A 23,241-nucleotide genomic window follows, 5' to 3' on the forward strand; every position below is an offset into this window, starting at 1 on the left:
AGGAATAACAAATAATAGAATGTGAAATAAATCCTGTTAGTCCTAACGTAGTTAGCGCTTTGCAGCAGACATCCATTTTATAGATTCAAGCTTGAGGAATACTAACTCAGAGAGGATGACATGGTAACTGAGTTAAGGAGGAGAAAATGTGCTTAACGCTGACCTTTCTTGAAATGTGTCAACCCTAGCCTGATTACTTTGACTTCAGCTGATTAAATTTACTCCCTTCCGTAGACTCTCAAGCCTAGGTGATGCATTATCATGCAAAGTTGAATGACAGTAATGGAGACCCTCCTCCCAGGTCCCCAGTTCCTGACAAATCGTTTCCCGAAGTAGTGCAGTATTTATTTTCCTTTATGATAGAAATGTTTCTCTTTAGTTGCTATGAAATTAAGCCTTTGTAATTGGATTTGGGGCTCTTTACTTTATGACTCTGCAAATACGAAATTAACCCCATCCCAAGAAATAATAGAGCAGTCTAAGTTCTAATGAGATTACCCCCATTTTAGATAATGACTTTGAATTTAATAAATCAAACAAAGCAACAATTAAGGTCAGCCATTGCTTTTTTCTCCACCCCTCCCAACAGGAGGAGAAAAGAACCGTCTAGGAATTACAGAGGATAGACCCTCTGAGAGACACAGACACTATTACTGGTTTGCTTTCTTTTTAAAATACCTGCTCTCAACATTCCTTGAATGATGGAGACCTTCTGAGCAACGTCTGGTGTCAACTTGGACAACTGGAAGATGGTTTCTTAAGGAAAGAGGGGGGTTTTAGTGGTCATCCAGCACTTAGACAATTGCTCTAATCTGATTAGTTTTATTTTTTAATTACTCTCTCTTTTGGGTGTTTGTTTTGTCACACGTCATGTGATAAACAGAAGAGCTCCATTCATTCCATTTGCCTTGAACAACCTCATCGTAGTTTTAGGAGCCACCGAAAACACTCACATACATCTAGACAGTTTACAGTTTCACAGCTTAAGACTTCCTGATGTCTCGGTGATGTATTTATTTTCCACGGCACGAGTCACATTGAGACAGGTCGAGACACACAATGCAATGCACGCTGTACCACACGTTAATGCTCAGCCTTTTGTGTGGGTTATCAGTTGGCAGGAAGAAACTACCACCACCACACGCACTTCAAGGTTAGAGTTCATTTCCAACTTGACCAAAGAAACAATATTCTGTGCGGAGTGAGTTGCTCACACAAGGCAGGCACAGAGGACTGGCCCCAGTGTCCTGGGGTTGGGGGTGGGGTTTGAGGAAGGCAGCTGTGGTGATGCAGTCTATAAAGAGAAAGGCCCGTGCCTGGTCTAGAAAGCTCTGTGTTGCTAAACCATAAGGTTTTACATTCACCAAATGTCACTATTCTGAAGAATCTGCTCTAACAGTCTATATACAATCTTCTCTTTAAGGACCTGTCTACAAATATCAAACTTTCCTGGGGTTTGAGCCAAATTCAGAAGTAGTTGGGTCATATCCTCACCCAGGAGGAGAAAGCAGTTGTCACTGCCTGGTCCTTAATGTTTCACTTTTGCTTCTAGCTTTCAGGCAGTCTGGAAAGCCCATTTCCCTGAAGTCTATCCCACCACTCTCATTTGATCCCCGGTTAGTGCACGGCCCTGATGCTGTTTCTTTTAAAGAACAAAATGACAATTCAATTTCACCACAGTCACTCCCTGAGCTGTGGTGAGTAGTCTTTGTCTTTGATCTAACCACCGTAAGTCATGCATTGTTTTCTCCTATAACTGGGAAAAGATCAACTGACCCACCCTGGTAGGGATGAATCTTTCTACATCACTCTATATGATAATTTGTCCATTTTGAACATAATCGTGGCCTTTGGCCTTTTACAGATTCTCCTAGTTTCTACAATCTTTGTTTTTAATTTCTTGAAATGTCATGGATGGGGCCGTGGGAGCATGTTAAGCAGCGCCTTGGTCGTCATTTCTCTCCATCTTTGAAAGAGTCCTTGCCTGTATGCATTTACTTAGTCCTGCCTCATTTTGTGCTTTCTTACCCCAAGCTTGGGTTGACTGCCTGCCAAGCAGCTCAGGCTTCGTGTAGCAGAATATAATATTAGATAACAGAATTTGGGTGTTAGGGGTACACATTATATTGTTTCAGATAAAACTCTAGTGTTAGGTTAGGGTTACCATCATTTTAGAGATAGAGCTAGAAAATCACCTTTGCCCTGCAAAGTGCATGACTTCATATTTCATAGCTACCTGTAACTTTACTGAATTTCTATTTGACTTTCTCTATATGAGAATTTAAAAATCTAATCCCTTCCCTCCTTTTTTCTGACCCACCAGTTTTCTCTTTGTCAATGGACTTTCATGCATTATGCTATAGACTGTCACCCTAAACCATGCATTTAAGACACAGCATCATGCCCTCTCTCTCAAATTGGGAATTTCTTTTTATTTTTTCTCTTTGAAACTTGTTTCAAGCATCCTGAAATTGACTTTAAGTTGTGCCTGCCCGGACAATCCTCTTTCTTGTGTCACTGAACACTAAACACTTGAAAGGACAAAACAATTCAAATCTTCCTCCAGAGCAAAACTACAGGGACTGGCCATTCTCTGGGAAACATGCCTAAGAAGCCTGGGTCTTCGATGCAGTCCCATGCAATTTTCATGAATAGTAAATAACTAAATACCAAAAGTTAGAGGCTTTTGATATTTACCTAAGATCATCCATGCATTCTTCACTTTTAGGTGTGAAACTTTAGCACAGAATGAGAACTTCTTAAATGTAGTCCTTCTTTCCTTCCGAAACATTTATTGAATACCTAGTGTATATCGTGCACAGGGCTCAATGAATAGTATATTGGAAGTGCTTAGTAAATATTTGATTTTAGAAGGAATTAAAAGTTTGGCTGTCCAGTAGAAATCTCAGCAATCTGTAGAAGGTAGATTGCATATGTGTGTTGAAATAGCCTAAACTCCACACACGGTCTATATTATATGCTATATCTATATGTTTCCTTCCATTAGGATTTCTCTTCTCCACCTTAATTTCCTCATATTTTCACACCAGGTTTTAAGTAGATTTGTTTGACTATCTTTCATTTATTAGAAGTATCTGTGCTTGCACAGAGAGGGAGGTAAATAGTAATAAGTTGCTTTATATAGATTTCACTGAGTCTCCTTTTGCAATACAGGAAATGGTTCATTCCATAAGTTTAGCAAATATTTATTACGTAGGTGCTATGTTCCACAGCAGTGAGCAAGCCTGATTTCATGGGGCTTCAATGCAGGCGAAGGCTGAGACAATTTTCAAGTAGCTTCAATACAGTGTGGTGAGAGTTTTGATTGGGGATTTAGAGGTGTGAGCGCTCAGCCTGGGATGAGAACAAGCTAAGGGTCAGGGAAAGCTTTGTGGAGGGAGATGCATTTAAGTCAAGATACAGGACTGTAAGTCAACCCTATAAAGCAGCATAGCCTTTAAGAGCAGCCATTTGAATGAAGACACTGAGGCACAACCCAAAACTAAAAGTAAGAGGAATGGTACTGACCTCCCAGTGTTTCAGAGTCGCGCATCGGTAGCTCGCTGTTCCTACGGAGTGGAGCGCAGAAGAGCACCCGGAACGCTTTGGCAGGGGTGGGTGGGAGCTCAGCGTTAAAGATCTGCCTCCTCCATCTCACTCACTTGTATCTCATTGGTTTCAGTCTCTGCTCCGGATCCTGGAGACCCCCAAAGGCCGTGCTGCTTTCAGAGTCTCCAGTGGGTTCAATGGGCTGCTGTTCCTGCTCTCTGACCTGGAGGGGTCTCTCCGGGAGCCCCCACTGCAGACCTGGAGGGCAGTGTCCCCCAGCCAGACCCTGGACCTGGTCCTGCACACCCTCTGTGCTGTGTCTGCAGCACTGTACCTGGACCCCGTCAACGGTGACTTCTTTAGGAGGACCGGGCTGTTTGAGAAGCTGGCAGAGGACCTCTGCTTGCTGGGCTGTTTCGGGGCCCTGCAGGAAGAGGGCGCTCCTCCGCACTCCTGGGAGGACACAAAGGCCAGGCCATTTGCCGATTTGATGAGTGCGGCTTTTTCCTCTGCCAGCCCACTCCCACCCAAGATACAGAGCTGCCTCCAGATCCTCAGCTTCCTGGACAGCATGGCCCGAGGCACCCTCCACCTGTGCAAGGACCTGAAGGACTCACCGAGGGCGAGGCAGGAGGCGGTTGTGGACTCTCAGAAGGGAGAAGCCGGCAGTGACCCCCAGGGAAACTTCAAGCAGTGGCCAGACCTGGAGGACAGGTAGAGCTTTGCTGCCTGCTTCCCTAATCTGTAATCAGTGTATCTCTGTCTCCCGAGTCCTACGTAAGCACCCCGCGCACGCGTAGTACAAACTGGCTGTGAGGAACCGTCACGTTGTTACTTATTCTTCAGAGTAGGTGTCCCCGCCCGGCGTTGTTCCAGCGAATAGAACGAGACGGAGTTGGATTCAGAAGCAAAGGAAAGCTTTCTTCTTTTATCAGAGAATGGAGAGGTGCCAACTCACTTGCTCTCCTGACAGGCCAGGGGTGGGGCTGCCATTTAGGGATCTAGAGTGGGGGGGGCGGGGGCGGAGATCGCAGTGCCGGGTGCAGCGTCTCTGCACACAGCTCACCGCCGCCATCTTGAATTGAGTATCGTATGCAGCGCTTCTGCGCACGCTCCACGGGCTGCAGGGTCCCGTGCAGCCGTTTCGCACTAGGAACTCCGGTCTGAGGTGCGTGGTGCGGGCCTCTGTGTGCAGTACCCTATGAGCAAGTGAAACTAGACTAAGCACAGGAGAGGAGGTGAGACCTTATTTTATCACCTAGATTCCATTTTGTTTTTCCTAGGGACCCCAGAGGGCTTTGCTGGTGAAAGCAGGACTGTCTTTTCTTTAAATCAAGTTAACTTTGTTTTCAAACCCCTCTCCCCGTTCACCCACCCCCACCCTGAGAGCTGGCAGAAAACCAATCCAACTCAATACAGGGCTGGGGGATGCTGTCGGGTCGCAGGAGAACCAGGGAAGTTTACCCGATCTTGGAAACTGAGGGCAGAGCTCTGCTGCCCATAGGCTCACTTTCTTCTTTGGCATCTTTGCTGCTCCTGGGAGCTTTGATGCCTGGGCCCAGCCTCCCTGGTATGCCCGGCAGCCTTTGCTTCCTAGGTCTTATCTCCCCCCCCACACACACACCTGCCAGGGCACTGCCAGGGTGTGGGTGTGGTCCTTGACTTGTAAGACACAAACAACAGCATCCTTCCCAATCATGGGACTCTTCCTGTTCTTCTTGCTGCTTCCATTTCCCCTAACAAGGACAATTTCTCTTACTTCTGCAGGCTCATCTCCTCAAGGACCTCATACTTTGATAACCTTTTGCTTTCATCCCTGTAACACAGAATTCCACTAAAGCAGGGGAGCACAAAGAACCCCCCACCACCTTGGAGCGAGAGGGGAAAAACAAAAGAACAAGGCAACAAAATAGTTGGTGTCTTTTTTTCATTCCTCTGAAGCAGCAATGACAAAACACAAATATTTCAGTAAACTATCCTGCCTGCCACCTCTCCAGGTCATCTTGCCTTTAACACCACAGGACAGTCTTCTGAAAGACATTGCACGTGTTTCTCCAAAGAGAGCCCCCTTTGGCCAGACATGTCGGGGGTTGGTGGTGAGGGGGATGGATGTCAATTCTCCAGCTACCATAATAATCATATGATTGTTCCTGTTACATTGGTTAATCTGGTAAATCGATTAGTTTTCTCACCTTGCATTCCTTCACAATTTGCTCATGATATAATTATTGCTAGATTTGATTTGCTAATTTTTGAAAAGAATTTTTGTTCTTGAGAAAGTTCAGCCTTTCACACTCCTTTCTTGACTATTTTTACTATGAAATTTGTGTTACCCTCATAAATTGGGCAGTGTTCCCTCTTCTATTCTCTGGAAGAGTTTATGGAAAGATTACTATTTCTATTCCTTTCTTTTAAAAATTAATTAATTAATTAGCTGCATTGGGTCTTCGTTGCTTTCTCTGGTTGTGGCGAGTGGGGCTACTCTTCATTGTGGTGCACAGGCTTCTCATTGCAGTGGCTTCTCTTATTGCGGAGCACGGGCTCTAGGCATGCGAGCTTCAGTAGTTGTGGCTTGCGGGCTCAGTAGTTGCGGCACATGGGCTTAGTTGCTCTGAGGCATGCGGGATCTTCCCAGACCAGGCTCGAACCTGTGTCCCCTGCATTGGCAGGTGGATTCTTAATCACTGTGCCATCAGGGAAGTCCTACTATTTCTGTTCCTTAGCTATGTGATAGAATTTGCCAGTGTAATCTCAGGAGCCTGACGTTTTCTTGAGAGAAGATTTATTCTTTTTTTTTTGTTTTTTTACCTTTTTAAAAAACAGCTTTACTTTTACATAATTCATACACCATAAAATTCACCCATTTAAAATGTACAATAATTTGTTTTGTATATTCAAAGAAATATACAATCATTACCACAATTGATTAGAACATTTTTATCACACCAAAAGAAACTCCATACCCATTAGCCATTATTTTCCATTTCCCCTGCCCCTACCTCCAGTCCCAGGCAACCACTAATTTACTTTCTGTATTTAGGAACTTGCCTATTCTGGATATATCATATAAATAGAATCATACAGTATGTGATTTTTTTTGTTTCTGGATTCTTTAGCATAATGTTTTCAAGGTTCATCCATGTTGTAGCATGTATCAATACTTCATTCTTTTTATTGACAATTTTCCAGTGTGTATACCACAGTTTACTTATACGTTTATCAGCTGATGGACATTTGGATTGTTTTCACTTTGGGGTTATTATGAATAGTGCTGCTATGAACATTCATGTACAAGTTTTTGTGTAGATACATGTTTACATATTTCTTAGCTAGATACGTAGGAGTGGAACTGCTAAATCATATGGTAATTCTACATTTAACATTTTGAGGAATTACCAAATCATTATGCAAAGTGACTGCACCATTTTACATTCTCAATAGCAGTGTGTGAGGGTTTCAGTTTGAATACCTTCTTGCCAACACTTGTTATTATCTTTTTGATTATAGCCCTCCTAGTGGGGGTGATGTGGTATCTTATTGTGGTTTTGATTTGCATTTCCTTGAAGGCTAATGATATTGAGAAGCTTTTCATGTGCCTATTGGTTATTTGTGTATCTTCTTTGGACAAATGTCTGTTAGAGTCTTTGCACATTTTTTAAATTGATGTAACATTGGTTTATAACTATATAAGTTTCATGTATACAACATTATAACTTGACTTCTGTGTATACCATAGTGTTCTCACCACCAAAAATCTTGTTTCCATTCATCACCATACAGTTGATTCTCCTTACCCATTTTGCCCTCCCCCATCCCTCCTTCCCCTCTGGTAACCACTAATCCGTTCATTCTCTGTTATCTATGTGTTTATTTTTGTTGTGTTCTGTTTGTTCATTTATTTTGTATTTTTTATATTGCATATATGAGTGAAATCATACTGTATTTATCTTTCTCCATCTGACTTATTTCACTTAGCATAATACCCTCAAGGTCCATTCATATTTTTGCAGATGTTAAGATTTCATATTTTTTTATGGATGAGTAGTATTCCAGTGTGTGTGTGTGTGTGTGTGTGTGTGTGTGTGTGTGAGACATCTTATCCATTCATCTGTTAATGTGCACTTAGATTGTTTCCATATCTTGGCTATTGTAAATAATGTTGCAATGAACATAGGGGTGCATATATCTTTTTGAATTAGTGTTTTCATAACCTTTGGATAAATACCCAGAAGCGGAATAGTTGGATCATATAGTAGTTCTATTATTAATTTTTGAGGACTCTCCATACTGTTTATTTACATTCCCACCAACAGTGTATGAGGCTTCCTTTTCTCTGCACCCTCACCAGTACTTGTTGTTGCCTGTCTTTTTTATAATAGTTATTCTAACAGGCATGAGGAGATATCTTATTGTGGTTTTGCTTTACATTTCCCTAATAATTAGTAATGTTGAACATCTTTTCATGTGCCTGTTGGCCATCTGTATGTCATTTCTGGAATCTCTACTTAGATCTCTGTCCATTTAGAAAATTTTTGTTGTTGTTGAGTTGTGTGAGTTTTTTTTTTTAATTAATTAATTTATTTTTGGCTGCGTTGGGTCTTTGTTGCTGCACGCAGGCTTTCTCTAGTTGCGGCGAGTGGGGGCTACTCGTTGCGGTGTGTGGGCTTCTCATTGTGGTGGCTTCTCTTGTTGCGAAGCACGGGCTCTGGGCGCGCGGGCTTCAGTAGTTGTGGCACATGGGCTTAGTTGCTCCGTGGCATGTGGGATCTTCCCAGACCAGGGATCAAACTTGTGTCCCCTTCATTGGCAGGTGGATTCTTAACCACTGTGCCACAGGGAAGTCCCTGTTTGACTTCTTTATATATGTTTTGATTACTGTAGCTTTGTAGTATAATTTGAAATTAGGGAGTGTGACACCTCCAGCTTTGTTCTTTTTTCTCAGAATTGCTTTGGCTATTCAAGGCCTTCTGTGGTTCCATACAAATTTTAGGACTTTTAAATTCTATTTCTGTGAAAAATGTTGGGATTTTGATAGGGATTGCATTGAATCTGTAGATTGCTTTAGGTAATTCTGGACATTTTAACAATGTTAATTCTTCCACTACTATGTTAAGTAAGAGTGGTGAGAGTGGCATCCTTTTCTTGTTCCTAATCTAAGAGAAAAAGCTTTGTTTCTCACTGTTCAGTATGATGTTGGCTGGGTTTGACATATATGTCATTTATGGTCATTATTCATTTTATTCAGAGTTTTATCATAAATGGATGTTGAATCTTGTCAAATGCTTTTTCTGCCTCTATTGAGATGCTCATATGATTTGTATCCTTTTTTTGTTTATGTGATGTATCATATTGATTGATTTGCGAATGTTGACTCACCCTTGCATCCTTAGAATAAATCCCACTTGATCATGGTGTATGATCCTTTTAATGTATTGTTGTATTTGGTTTGCTAATATTTTGTTGAGAATTTTTGCATCTATGTTCATCAGAGACATTGGCCTATAATTTTCTTTTTTTGTGTTGTCCTTGTCTGGTTTTGGTATCAGGGTAGTGCTGGCCTCATAAAGTGTGTTAGGAAGCATTCCTTTGTCTTCAGTTTTTTGGAAGAGTTTGAGATTCTTCTTTGAATGGTAGAATTCACCACTGAATTTGTCTGATCCTGGACTTCTGTTTTTTGTGATTTTTTTTATTACTGTTTCAATCTCCTTACTAGTGATCAGTTTATTCAGATTTTCTGTTTCTTCATGAATCAGTCTTGGAAAGTTGTGTGATTCTAAGATTTTATCCATTTCTTGTAGGTTGTCCAATTTGTTGGTGTATAGCAGTTCAGAGTATTCTCTTAAAATCCTTTGTATTTCTGTGATATCTGTTGCAACTTCTTTTTTGTTTCTGATTTTATTTATTTGAACCTTCTCTCTCTTTATCTTGATGAGTCTAGCTAAAAGTTTGTCAATTTTGTTTATCTTTTCTAAGAACCATGTCTTAGTTTCATACTATTGTCTTTTTAGTCTCTATTTCATTTATTTCCATTATGGTTGTTATTATTTCCTTCCTTCTACTGACTTTGGGCTGTTTGTTTTTCTTTTTCTAGTTCATTTAGGTGTAAGTTTAGATTTTTTTTTGAGATTTTTCTTATTTCTTGAGGTAGGACTGTGTTGCTATAAACTTCCCTCTTAGAACTGCTTTTACTGCATCACACAGATTTTGATACCGCATATTTGTGGTTTTTCCAGCTTTCTTCTTATAGTCGATTTCTAGTTTCATACAGGTGTGATTGGAAAAGATGCTTGATATGATTTCATTCTTCTTAAATTTATTGAGATCTGTGTCCCAACATATGGTCTATCCTTGAGAATTTCCATGTGCGCCTGAAAAGAATGTATATTCTGCTGATTTTGGATGGAATGTTCTATATTCATTTAAGTCCATCTGCTCTAATGTTTCACTTAAGGCCCGTGTTTCCTTGTTGAATTTCTGTCTGAGTAATCTATCTATTGATGTAAGTGGGGTATTAAAGTCCCCTACTATTATTGTGTTGCTGTCAATTTCTCCCTTTAGGTTTGTTACAATTGCTTTATATATTTTGGTGTTCCTACATCAGGTGCAAATACATTAATAGTTGTTCTGTCTGCTTGATGGATTATCCCCTTTGTATAATGTCCGTCTTTGTCTCTTGTTACCTTTTTTGACTTGAAATCTATTTTGTCTGATACGAGTATAGCTGCACCTGTTCTTTGTTTTTTTGTTTTGGCTGCCATTTGCTTAGAGTATCATTTTCCATATCTTTACTTCGAGCCTATATTTGTCTTTAGAGCTGAGATGAGTCTCCTGGAGACAGCATATAGTTGGGTCTTGTTTTTTAATCTGTTCAGCCACTCTCTGTCTTTTGATTGGTGAATTCAGTCCATTTACATTTAGGGTGATTATTGATATATGAAGACTCAGTACTGCCATTTAATCTTTTGTTTTCTGGTTGCTCTGTATTTTCATTGTTTCTTTTTCCTTGATTTTCTGTCATTTTAATTTGGTGGTTTTAGATGATATTTTTCTAAGTTTCCTCTTTTTTATGTTTCATTTCTCTGCTCTAGATTTTAGTTTTGTGGTTACCATGAGGTTTGTATAAACTGTCTCATAGATTACATAGTTCTTTTTCTGCTGAAAGTGTCTCATCTTCATTTGCCTATACAGGTTTTGTCCTTGTCTTCTTCCCCTTTTATGTTTGTTGCCACAAATTATCCCTTTCTGTGTTGTGAGTTTATTACCAAATTGAAGTAGCTATAGTTGCTTTTAATGCTTTTCCCCCCTTTAACCTTTATGCTATAATTGTTTAACAACTAACTCTGGTGAAGAGTTACAATTTTCTGATTCTGTCTGTTTATTACCTACTCAAAGTTTTTTGTACTTTTGCCCTTTTGTTTCAGGTAGAAGAGCTCCTTTCAACATTTCTTATAAGGCAGGTCTAGTAGTGATGAACTCCCTCAGCTTTTGTTTGTCTGGGAAAGACTTTATTTCTTCTTCATATCTGAAGGATAACTTTGCTGGGTAGAGTGTTCTTGGTTGACAGCTTTTATCTTTCAATATTTTGAGTATGTCATTCCACTCTCTCCTGGTCTATAGAGTTTCTGCTGAGGAATCTGCCGATAGCCTAATGGGGTAACTTGTAAGTTACTGTCTTTTTTTTTTTCTGATTGTCTTTAAAATTCTTTATCATTGACTTTTGACAGTTTTAATATAATGTGTCTTGGAGAAAATCTTTTTGTATTGAGATAATTGGGTGTTCTGTTAGTTTTGTGGACTTGTATATCCAGTTTCTTCCCAGGTTTGGAAAGTTCTCAACTGTTGTTTCTTTAAATAAGCTCTCTTCTCCTTCTGGGATACCCGTTATCCTTATGTTGCCTTTTCTAATCAAGTTGGATAGTTCTTGTAGTTTCTTTATTAAAAAATCTTATTTCTCTCTCTTCTTCTACCTGAATCATTTCTAGATTTCTAACTTCAAGCTCACTCATTCTCTCTTCCATATGGTCTGCTCTATTTCCAGTGCTTTCTAATCCATTCTTTATCTCATTTATTGAGTTCTCCAGCTCCAGAATTTCCAATTAGTTCTTTTTTGGAGTTTCAGTCTCTTTGGTAAAGTATTCCTCTGTTTATTAATTTTACTCTTTAGCTCATTGAACTGCTTTTCTGAGTTTTCTTGTAGCTAATTGAATTTCTTCATGACAGCTATTTTGAATGCTCTATCAGTTAGATCACAATCTTCTGTGACTTTAAGTTTTACAGAATTGTTATTTTCTTTTTGTGATACTGTGTTTTCATGGTCCTTGATGAGTTGTTCCTCTGCTGGTGCATTTGAAGGAGCAAACTCCTTTCTTATTTAGATAAAGTATTTTTTACTTTGATTCTAACAGTTCGAGTTCTTAATTAAAGGCCTTTCTTTTTGTTTTTCAGTAGGTGGTGCTATAGCCCAAGTTTTTTTTCTCTTGAGTGGCCTCCGGCTATATTTGAGAACCAGCATTTTCCACCCTCCAGCACCTCTGCCAGAGGTTTCTCTGGTGTCCTCATTGCCACTGCTTGTGCCTTGCTGCTGCCAGTGTTGCTACTGTCACTGGTATTTCCGCCTGGGACAGTGGGATGGCAGGCACCTCTACCATGTCTGGGGACACCTGGGTCACGGACACTGCTGCCACAGTGGGGAAGGGGAGAAGCCAGAGTCATGGCCACCTTTGCCGCCTCCAGGGTTGTTGGGTTGGTGGGTGCTGCTGTCATTGGTAGGAGTGGGGGAGGCTGGAGTTGCGGGTGCTGCTTTGGCTGGAGGGACCAGGGTCATAGGTCCTGCCACCGCTGCTGTCCGGCTCCCTGTGGCTATGGGTGCCATTGTGGCTGGGAGGCCTAGGTCTCATGTGCCACCTCTGTTGCTGCTACCAGGTTCGCTGGGGCTGCAGACTCAGCAGCTGTGGCCAGGGGCCAGGATCCCAGCACTGCCTCTGCTAGTCCCTGGTTCTGCCTCCTCTGTGTGTCCCAGTTCATCCACCTTCAGATGTACAGATGTATGGATCTCTCCAGCATCCTGCTGTGTTGGGCAGAGGAAGCTTTCTGGAGTTAGGAATGTTTCACTAGTTGTAGACTGAAGAGGAGAGACAAAGGGAGCTTTTCACACCATAATGGTGTTGATGTCACCTCTACAAAGATATATTTTTGTGAGAATAAATTTCAATTTATTCTTGCATGATTCATAGTAAGTTATTTTTCAAGTTTATTGTTCTCATTTCACCTGTTTTAATTTATTGGCATAAGGCCATTCACAATATCCTTTTAACTTTTTATTCCTAACACTATCATTTGTATATTCTTTCTCTTTTGCCTGCAGCACCCCAGCGTTCTTAGCAGAGGTTAATTTATTAAGGTGTCTGTGAACCAGCATTCAGCTTTTCCTGTCTCATACATCGATTTTCTGTTTCTTTTTTTGTTCTTATTATTTCCTTCCACTTTCTTTGGGTTTATTCTAGTATTCTTTTTCTTAATTTAATTGTTATGAGACCAATTTTAAGTCCTCTTTTTAAATATAAATTTCCTTGTAACTATTACTTTAGTTCCGTCACACAAGTTTTATTATATCAAATTTTCAATATAATTTACTGCTAAATATTTTCTAATTTCCTTATGACTTACAGGTTTACTCTTGAATCTTATTTGAATTATAAATTTCCAAAGTTAGAGTATTTTTTATCATCTTTTTGTTATTGACTTCTAACTTTGTCATCTTGAAACAAAGTGGACTGTATGATGCTAATCCTTTGAAATTAGTTGAGCTTGACTTTGTGTCCCCAATGTGGTAAATTTTCATAAATATTCCTGGGTGCTTGAAAATAATGCACATTTTCCAATTGTTAGGTTCAATGCTCTATTTATGTCCTCTAGATGAAATTTGTCAGTTGTTCAAATTTTAAGATTGTTGGCATATCAGCTACTAAGATATGTTAAATATATTTCATTATAATGGTAGCTTTGTCAATATCTGTTAATTTTTTTTAAATAAATTTATTTATTTATTTATTTTTGGCTGCGTTGGGTCTTCATTGCTGTGCCTTGGCTTTCTCTAGTTGCAGAGAGCAGGGGCTACTCTTCGTTGCATCGCGTGGGCTTCTCATTGCGGTGTTGTGGAGCATGGCCTCTAGGCGTGCAGACTTCAGTAGTTGTGGCGCATGGGCTCCTAAGTTGTGGCTTGCAGGCTCTAGAGCACAGGCTCAGTAGTTGGGGCGCATGGGCTTAGTTGCTCCGCAGCATGTGGGATCTTCCCGGAGCAGGGATTGAATCCATGTCCCCTGCATTAGCAGGTGGATTCTTAACCACTGCAGCACCAGGGAAGTCCCAATATCTGTTAACTTTTGCCTTACATATATCTGAGGCTATTAGAATCACACACATTTATAATTTTTCCATCATCTAGAGGTATCAAAGTTTTTATCATTATGTGATGACCTTCTTAATCTCCATTAGAACATAACAACTTTATCTAATAATAGTAAGGCTCCACCAGTGTTCTTTTGGTTAGTATGTGCCTGAATTATTTTTTATCCTTTAAGCTTTCTGTGTCCTCATGCTTTAGGTATTTTTCCTGTAAACAGTAAAGAGCTATTTTTTTTAATGTGTATTTTAAACTGAAGTTTCCTTGTTTCTTTGTGTGGTTGATGATTTTTAATTGTGAGTCTTGCTCCGAGATTTTCCTTTTCCCAGACTCCATGCAGCCCATCCTTATTCTGGCCATCCTGCCTTTCTGCAGCCACAGCAATGCCTCAGTGAGGCTGCAGCTGCCCTTTGTAGCTAGGCCTTGGTCAGATTCCAGGCCCTTCTCTTCTTGCTTTGTCTTGGGAGAATTCTCTTTCTGAGGTCCCCTGACCTCTCTATTCCAGGGGCAGAGGGTTCTCTGAGGAGGCCTTTGTCCTGGCCATCTGGACAGCATGCAGCTTAACTGAGGATCTCAGTGCTGAACCTTGTTCTACTTATCCCACCAGCTTTTAGAGGGCAGGGAAGTATTTGTCAGCATCAAAAACATTTAGTAAGTGGTATTAGGTGATGAAAAGCAATAGCCATTTGTTGAATGTCTCTGGGGACTGAGCACCAATGACTTATTTTCATTTAATTCCCTCTCAAATTTTAGCATTTTACCAATAAAGAAATGGAGGCTGAGAAAGGATAAGAAACATGGTTGAAAGTTAACACCTAGTAAGTGATGGAGCAAGACTTTGAACTCAGGTCTGCCTCCAAAGCCTCTGTGTGTGCTTCTGAGTGTGTGTGTGTGTGTGTGTGTATTTGTCCTGCTTTTTTCTGGATGCTTCCGCAGTAATAGTGATGACTTGCTTGTTCTGCCACAATAGACTGAAGTTGAAGGTTTGGGCTCTGACTTGTAGATGGCATCAGGCCTGATTCTTTACAGATAACTCCTGTGTCAAATGTCATCCTGGTTTCACAATGAGGAATTTTTAAATGTACAAGAATCAGATTTCATAAATAGAGCAATTTTTTGGTCTTTAAAAGAAATACATCACCCTTGACATTCCCTAATGGTTAGAAAAGGGGAAGTGAAACCCCAGCCTCTCCTGAGAGAGTCTGTGGGGTAAAGGACAAGGCAGTGGGCTGGGCGTGGTGGACAGGGTGCTCATCCATGCCCACCACTGACACTTGGCATCCCCTTGGGCAAGCAACTTGGCTTAGACCTGTCCATACACAGTGGGCTGTGGTCTCCAGAAGGAAGACAGAGGCTGTGGGCCTTAGGCTCAGGCCTGTGTGCTCTACACCTTAGTGTTCCTTGTGCCTTTTACTTTATCTTACTGAGTTTTGATTTCCCAATTCACATGCGGGGATAATAAGAGCATCCACATTGAGGGGTGTTGTGAGGTGAGGACTGGAGATGATGATGGTGTTAGTTAGTTAGATAATGGTCACAGCCGCCCTTTACTGAGCACTTGTGTGCCAGATGCTGTGCTTTGCTTTCGCGAGCATTAGGTAATCTATGTAACTACGATTAAGTAACATTTTTCACAAAATAGAAGATATATATTATATAAATCCCAAAATATATAATGAGATTCCCAAGACACAGAATATTTAATCTCTGTGAACCATAACACACACACCACCTCCTTCACAGCACGTGTGACACACACACCCCCCACGCCCACAGCATACACACACGCACACATGCGCACACACACTCTTTCTACAGTGGAGCTCAATAAATGGCAGCTGTGGTTGTGATTAATCATGCAGACCTTCTCTGGTATTTACCAGATCCTGCTACCCGGGAAGGATGTCATCCTTCTAGGCCAGCCAGTCCACTGTGTGGGTCTGGAGAAGGTGGAGAGGGCAGTGGGTCAAGCACTTTTTTTAATTAATTAATTAATGTATTTATTTTTGGCTGTGTTGGCTCTTCTTTGCTGCTCACGGGCTTTCTCTAGTTGCGGCGAGCAGGGGCTACTCTTCACTGCGGTGCGCGGGCTTCTCATTGCGGTGGCTTCTCATGTTGCAGAGCATGGGCTCTAGGTGCGCAGGCTTCAGTACTTGTGGCTCACAGGCCCAGTAGTTGTGGCTTGCAGGCTCTAGAGCGCAGGCTCAAGTAGTAGTGGCACACGGGCTTAGTTGTTCCTCAGCATGTGGGATCTTCCCAGACCAGGGCTCGAACCCATGTTCCCTGTATTGGCAGGCAGATTCTTAACCACTGAGCCACCAGGGAAGTCCCTCAAGCATTTTTTTTAATCATGGAAGGGTACTGAATATTGTCAAATGTTTTTTTCTATATCAGTTGAGGTGATTGTTTGGTTTTTTTTCCTTTGTTTATTAATGTAATGTATTGCATTGATTGTTTTTTTTTATGTTGAACCACTCTTGCATTCCTGGGATCTTAATCATGGTATATAATCCTTTAAATATGCTGTTGGATTTGATTTGCTAGTTTTTTGTTGAGGATTTTTGCATATATACCGATGAGGGATATTGGTCTCTTCTTTTCTTTGTGTGGCTTTAGTATCAGTAATAATACAGGCTTCCTTGCTGTTCCCTGAACATGCCAGACATACTCCTACTCTGGGGGCTTTTGCACTGGCTATTCCCTTTGCTTAAAATGCTTTTCCCCTGGATATCTGCATCCCTTTTTTCAAGTCCACCCAAATGTTACCTTTTCAAACAAGCCAACCCTGCCCCCCAAATTAAAATTGAAAATTGTTTCCTTCTTACACCCTAGCGCTCTTGATTTTTTCTCCGCTTTAATTTTTTTTGGCAGTAATATTTATCACCTTTCTTCATAATATATAATTTGTGTATTCATTACTCTATTACATTAGTATACTATGTTATAATAACATATGATATATATCATACAATACTATGTATAGTATAGTATAAATTATATAACAACAATAATTTTTATTATTTATAACTTACCTATTTATTATGTTTACCTTTACTGTCTCTACCCTTCTTCTCACATATCAGGTATGGGTTTTACTTTGTTTAGTTTATAGATGTATCCAAAATGCCAGGAAAATACTTAGGTCAATAAATATTTGTTCAGTTGAATTGGATAAATTAACACCAAATGTTAGAAGCACTCCTGGCACCTTAGCCATTCTTCAGGGCTGGTGGTGCCAAGAACAGTCTCACTGTGGGTGGGAAATTCAGTGCTAGAGGCAGGATGTTTGAAAATCAAGTGTTTGTGATTTGGGATTAGTCTCGTGACTTTTTCTTTCTTTCTTATTATTATTTGTCCAGTTAACATACAATAAAAGTCCCTTTCTTGGTGTAGAGTTCTTTGGGTTTTAATTCATGTGCAGAGTCATGTGAACATCACCACAATCAGGATACAGGACAAACACCCCCTCAAATAGTTCCTGAATGTTGTCCCTTCATAATGAAACCCTTTCTCAATTCCTAAACCCAGGCAACCACTGCTCTATTCCTATAGTTTTGTCTTTGTCAGAATAACATATAAATGCAAGTACAAATGTTTAGTCTTTTGAGGCTAGCTTTTTCAACTCAGCATAAGGCCTTTGAAATCCATCCAATTTGTTTTATCAGTAGTTCATACATTATTATTGCTGAGTAGTATTCCATTGTACAGATGCAAATATTTTCTCCCAGTCTATGGTTCGTCTTTTTACTTTTAAAGTGTCATTCACAGGTTGAAATTTAATGATAAGTTTGACTATATTTACAAAAAATCCTGCTGGGATTTTTATTGGAATTGCATTGTATCTATAGATGAATTTGGGGAGAATTGAAGCCTTAATTTTATTGAGTCTTCCAGTCCGTAAACACAGAATGTTTTTCCATTTGTATATTCAGTAGATGTATGATTTTTTTAAAAAAAATCAAGGTCTATAGTATTCAACATACAGAGCCAGCACATTTTTTATTAGATTTATACTTATGTGTTTATTCTGGAGCACTATTTTAAAAGATATTTTAAATGTTTCGTTTCCCAATTGTCTACTTCTAGTATATAGGAATATGATTAATTTCTATATGTAACTGTGTATCCAGAGATCATGCTAATTCACGTATTGGTTCTAGGAGGTTTTTTTTTTTTTTAATAGATTGCTTGGGATTTCTATGTAGACAATCATGTTGTCTGTGAATAGTGACAGTTTTATACATTCCTTTCCAGTCTGTTGTTCCAGTGTGATGTTGAATAGGAGTGGTGAGAGGGGACATCCTCGCCTTGTTCTTAATCTTGAAGAAAAACTCTTCACTCTTTTGCCATCAAATATTATATTAGCTATGGGGTTTTTTTCTGGTAGATGTCCATTATCAGGTTATGGATGATTACTTCTGTGTTTATTTTACTGAGAGTTTTTTATCATGAACAGATGTGGAATTTTTAAAATGCTTTATCTGGGGCTTCCCTGGTGGCGCAGTGGTTGAGAGTCCGCCTGCCGATGCGGGGAACGCGGGTTCGTGCCCCGGTCTGGGAGGATCCCACATGCCGCGGAGCGGCTGGGCCCGTGAGCCATGGCCACTGAGCCTGCGCGTCCGGAGCCTGTGCTCTGCAGCGGGAGAGGCCACAACAGTGAGAGGCCCGCGTACTGCAAAAAAATAAAAACAAAAAAACCCAAAATGCTTTATCTGCATATGATCATGTTTTATTCCTTCTTTTTTTAGTTTAATAATATGATGGGTTACATTGGCTGATTTTTGTTTTGTTAGCCCTTAATTTTTTAAATTGTGTTTTCGATATCTGAAATATCTTTTTCTTCATTTTTTTTGAATTTTATTTTATTTTTAAACAAGGGGTTCTTATTAGTTATCTATTTCATACATATTAGTGTATATATGTCAACCCCAATGTCTCAATTCATCCCACCACCACCACCACCACCACCCCCGCCGCTTTCCCTCCTTGGTGTCTATAAGTTTGTTCTCTACATCTGTGTCTCTATTTCTGCCTTGCAGACCAGTTCATCTGTACCATTTTTCTAGATTCCACATTTTGCGTTAATATACGATATTTGTTTTTCTCTTCTGACTTACTTCACTCTGTATGACAGTCTCTAGGTCCATCCACTTCTTTACAAATGACCCAATTTCATTCCTTTTTATGGCTGAGAATATTCCATTGTACATATGTACTATATCTTCTTCATCCATTCATCTGTCGATGGGCATTTAGGTTGCTTCCATGACCTGGCTGTTGTAAATAGTGCTGCAGTGAACATTGGGGTGCATGTGTCTTTTTGAATTATGGTCTTCTCTGGGTATGTGCCCATTAGTGGGATTGCTGGGTCATATGGTAATTCTATTTTTAGTTTTTTAAGGAACCTCCATACTGTTCTCTATAGTGGCTGTATCAATTTACATTCCCACCAGCAGTGCAAAAGTGTTCCTTTTTCTCCACACCCTCTCCAGCATTTGTTGTTTGTAGATTTTTTGATGATGGCCATTTTGACTGGTATGAGGTGATACCTCATTGCAGTTTTGATTTGCATTTCTCTCATGATTAGTGATGTTGAGCATCCTTTCATGTGTTTGTCGGCAATCTGTATATCTTCTTTGGAGAAATGTCTATTTAGGCCTTCTGCCCATTTTTTGATTGGGTTGTTTGTTTTTTTGATATTGAGCTGCATGAGCTGCTTGTATATTTTGGAGATTAGTCCTTTGTCAGTTGCTTCGTTTGCAAATATTTTCTCCCATTCTGAGGGTTGTCTTTTCATCTGGTTTGTGGTTTCCTTTGCTGTGCAAAAGCTTTTAAGTTTCATTAGGTCTCATTTGTTTATTTTTGTTTTTATTTCCATTTCTCTAGGAGGTGGGTCAAAAAGGATCTTGCTGTGATTTGTGTCATAGAGTGTTCTGCTTATGTTTTCCTCTAAGAGTTTTAGAGTGTCTTGCCTTACATTTAGGTCTTTAATCCATTTTGAGTTTATTTTTGTGTATGGTGTTAGGGAGTGTTCTAATTTCCTTCTTTTACATGTAGCCATCCAGTTTTCCCAGCACCACTTATTGAAGAGACTGTCTTTTCTCCATTGTATATCCTTGCCTCCTTTGTCATAGATTAGTTGACCATAGGTGCGTGAGTTTATCTCTGGGCTTTCTATCCTGTTCCATTGATCTGTATTTCTGTTTTTGTGCCAGTACCATATTGTCTTGATTACTGTAGCTTTGTAGTATAGTCTGAAGTCAGGGAGTCTGATTCCTCCAGCTCCAGTTTTTTCCCTCAAGATTGCTTTGGCTATTCAGGGTCTTTTTTGTCTCCATACAAATTTTAAGATTTTTTTGTTCTAGCTCTGTAAAAAATGCCATCGGTAATTTGATAGGGATTGCATTGAATCTGTAGATTGTTTTGGGTAGTACAGTCATTTGGACAATATTGATTCTTCTAATCCAAGAACATGGTATATTGCTCCACCTGTTTGTGTCATCTTTGATTTCTTTCATCAGTGTCTTACAGTTTTCTGAGTACAGATCTTTTATTTCCTTAGGTAGCTTTATTCCTAGGTATTTTATTCTTTTTGTTGCAATGGTGAATGGGATTGTTTCCTTAATTTCTCTTTCTGATCTTTCATTGGTAATATATAGGAATGCAAGAGATTTTTGTGCATTAATTTTGTATTCTGCAGCTTTACCAAATTCATTGATTAGTTCTAATAGTTTTCTGGTGGCATCTTTAGGATTCTGTATGTATAGTATCATGTCATCTGCAAACAGTGACAGTTTTACTTCTTCTTTTCCAGTTTGGATTCCTTTTATTTCTTTTTCTTCTCTGATTGCCATGGCTAGGACTTCCAGAACTATGTTTAGTAATAGTGGTGAGAGTGGACATCCTTGTCTTGTTCCTGATCTTAGAGGAAATGCTTTCAGTTTTTCACCATTGAGAATGATGTTTGCTGTGTGTTTGTCATGTATGGCCTATATTAGTTGAGGTAGTTTCCCTCTATGCCCACTTTCTGGAGAGTTTTTTTTTTATCATAAATGGATGTTGAATTTTGTCAAAAGTTTTTTATGCATCTATTCAGATGATCATATGGTTTTTATTCTTCAGTTTGTTAATATGGTGTATCACATTAATTGATTTGCATATATTGAAGAATTCTTGCATCCCTGGGATAAATCCCACTTGATCATGGTGTATGATCCTTTTAATGTGCTATTGGGTTCTGTTTGCTAGTGTTTTGTTGAGGGTTTTTGCAACTATATTCATCAGTGATACTGGTCTGTAATTTTCTTTTTTTGTAGTATCTTTGTCTGGTTTTGGTATCAGTGTGATGGTAGCCTCATAGAATGAGTTTCGGAGTGTTCCTTCCTCTGCAATTTTTTGGAAGAGTTTGAGAAGGTTGCGTGTTAGCTCTTCTCTAAATGTTTGATAGAATTCACCTGAAGCTACCTGGTGCTGGACTTTTGTTTGTTGAGAGATTTTTAATCACAGTTTCAATTTTATTACTTGTAATTGATCTGTTCATATTTCTTATTTCTTCCTGGTTCAGTCTTGGAAGTTTATACCTTTCTAAGAATTTGTCCATTTATTCCAGCTTGTCTATTTTATTGGCATAGAGTTGCTTGTAGTAGTATCTTATGATGCTTTATATTTCTGTGGTGTCTGTTGTAACTTTTCCTTTTTCATATCTAATTTTATTGATTTGAGTCCGCTCCCTCTTTTTCTTGATGAGTCTGGCTAAAGGTTTATCACTTTTGTTTATCTTCTCAAAGAACTAGCTTTTAGTTTTATTAATCTTTGCTATTGTTTTCTTTGTTTCTATTTCATTTATTTCTGCTCTGACCTTTATGATTTCTTTCCTTCTACTAACTTTGGGTTTTGTTTCTTCTTCTTTCTCTGTTTCCTTTAGGTGTAAGGTTAGATTGTTTATTTGAGATTTTTCTTGTTTCTTGAGATAGGATTGTATTGCTATAAACTTCCCTCTTAGAACTGCTTTTAATGCATCCCATAGGTTTTGGATCGTTGTGTTTTCATTGTCATTTGTCTCTAGGTATTTTTGATTTCTTCAGTGATCTCTTGGTTATTTAGTAATGTATTGTTTAGCCTCCATGTGTTTGTGGTTTTTACCTGTTTTTCCCTGTAATTTATTTCTAATCTCATAGCGTTGTGGTCAGAAAAGAAGCTTGATATGATTTCAGTTTTCTTAAATTTACCAAGGCTTGATTTGTGACCCAAGATGTGATCTGTCCTGGAGAATGTTCCATGTGCACTTGAGAAGAATGTGTAATCTGCTATTTTTGGATGGAATGTCCTATACATATCAATTAAATCTATCTGGTCTATTGTGTCATTTAAAGTTTGTGTTTCCTTATTAATTTTCTGTCTGGATGATCTGTCCATTGGTGTAAGTGAGGTGTTAAAGTCCCCCGCTCTTATTGTGTTACTGTCCATTTCCTCTTTTACAGCTGTTAGCATTTGCCTTATGTATTGAGGTGCTCCTGTGTTAGGTGCATATATAAGTGTTATGTCTTCTTCTTGGATTGATCCCTTGATTGATCATTATGTAGTGTCCTTCCTTGACTCTTGTAACATTCTTTATTTTAAAGCCTATTTTATCTGATGTGAGTATTTCTACTCCAGCTTTCTTTTGATTTCCATTTTCATGGAATATCTTTTTCCATCCCCTCACTTTCAGTGTGTATGTGTCCCTAGGTCTGAAGTGGGTCTCTTCTAAACAACATATATATATATATATATGGGTCTTGTTTTTGTATCCATTCAGCGAGCCTGTGTCTTTTGGTTGGAGCATTTAACCCATTCACATTTAAGGTAATTATCAATATGTATGTTCCTGTTACCATTTTCTTAATTGTTATGGGTTTGTTTTTGTAGGTCCTTTTCTTCTCTTGTACTTCCCACTTAGAGAAATTCCTTTAGCATTTGTTGTAGAGCCGGTTTGGTAGTTCTGAATTCTCTTAGCTTTTGCTTTTCTGTAATGTTTTTGATTTCTCCATTGAATCTGAAAGAGGTCCTTGCCAGGTAGAGTAATCTTGGTTGTAGGTTCTTCCCTTTCATCACTTTAAATATATCATGCCACTCCCTTCTGGCTTGTAGAGTTTCTGCTGAGAAATCAGCTGTTAACCTTATGGGAGTTCCCTTGTATGTTATTTGTCTTTTTTCCCTTGTTGCTTTTAATAATTTTCTTTCTGTTTAATTTTTGTCAATTTGATTACTATGTTTCTTGGGGTGTTTCTCCTTGGGTTTATCCTGACTGG

The 23,241-nt window shown here is 39.3% G+C and overlaps 1 protein-coding gene across 1 annotated transcript in view; it reads left to right on the forward strand.

The window, feature by feature from the left end:
* WDFY4 (WDFY family member 4) overlaps positions 1-23,241 on the forward strand; it is a 248,647-nt gene that overhangs the window by 25,024 nt on the left and 200,382 nt on the right. The window contains exon 11 of the mRNA XM_060125755.1: positions 3,683-4,263. Coding sequence (XP_059981738.1) covers positions 3,683-4,263 — 581 coding nt within the window. The remainder of the gene's footprint in view (positions 1-3,682; positions 4,264-23,241) is intronic.

Source organism: Lagenorhynchus albirostris, chromosome 16 (assembly GCF_949774975.1).
Source record: "Lagenorhynchus albirostris chromosome 16, mLagAlb1.1, whole genome shotgun sequence".
Classification (NCBI taxonomy): domain Eukaryota; kingdom Metazoa; phylum Chordata; class Mammalia; order Artiodactyla; family Delphinidae; genus Lagenorhynchus; species Lagenorhynchus albirostris.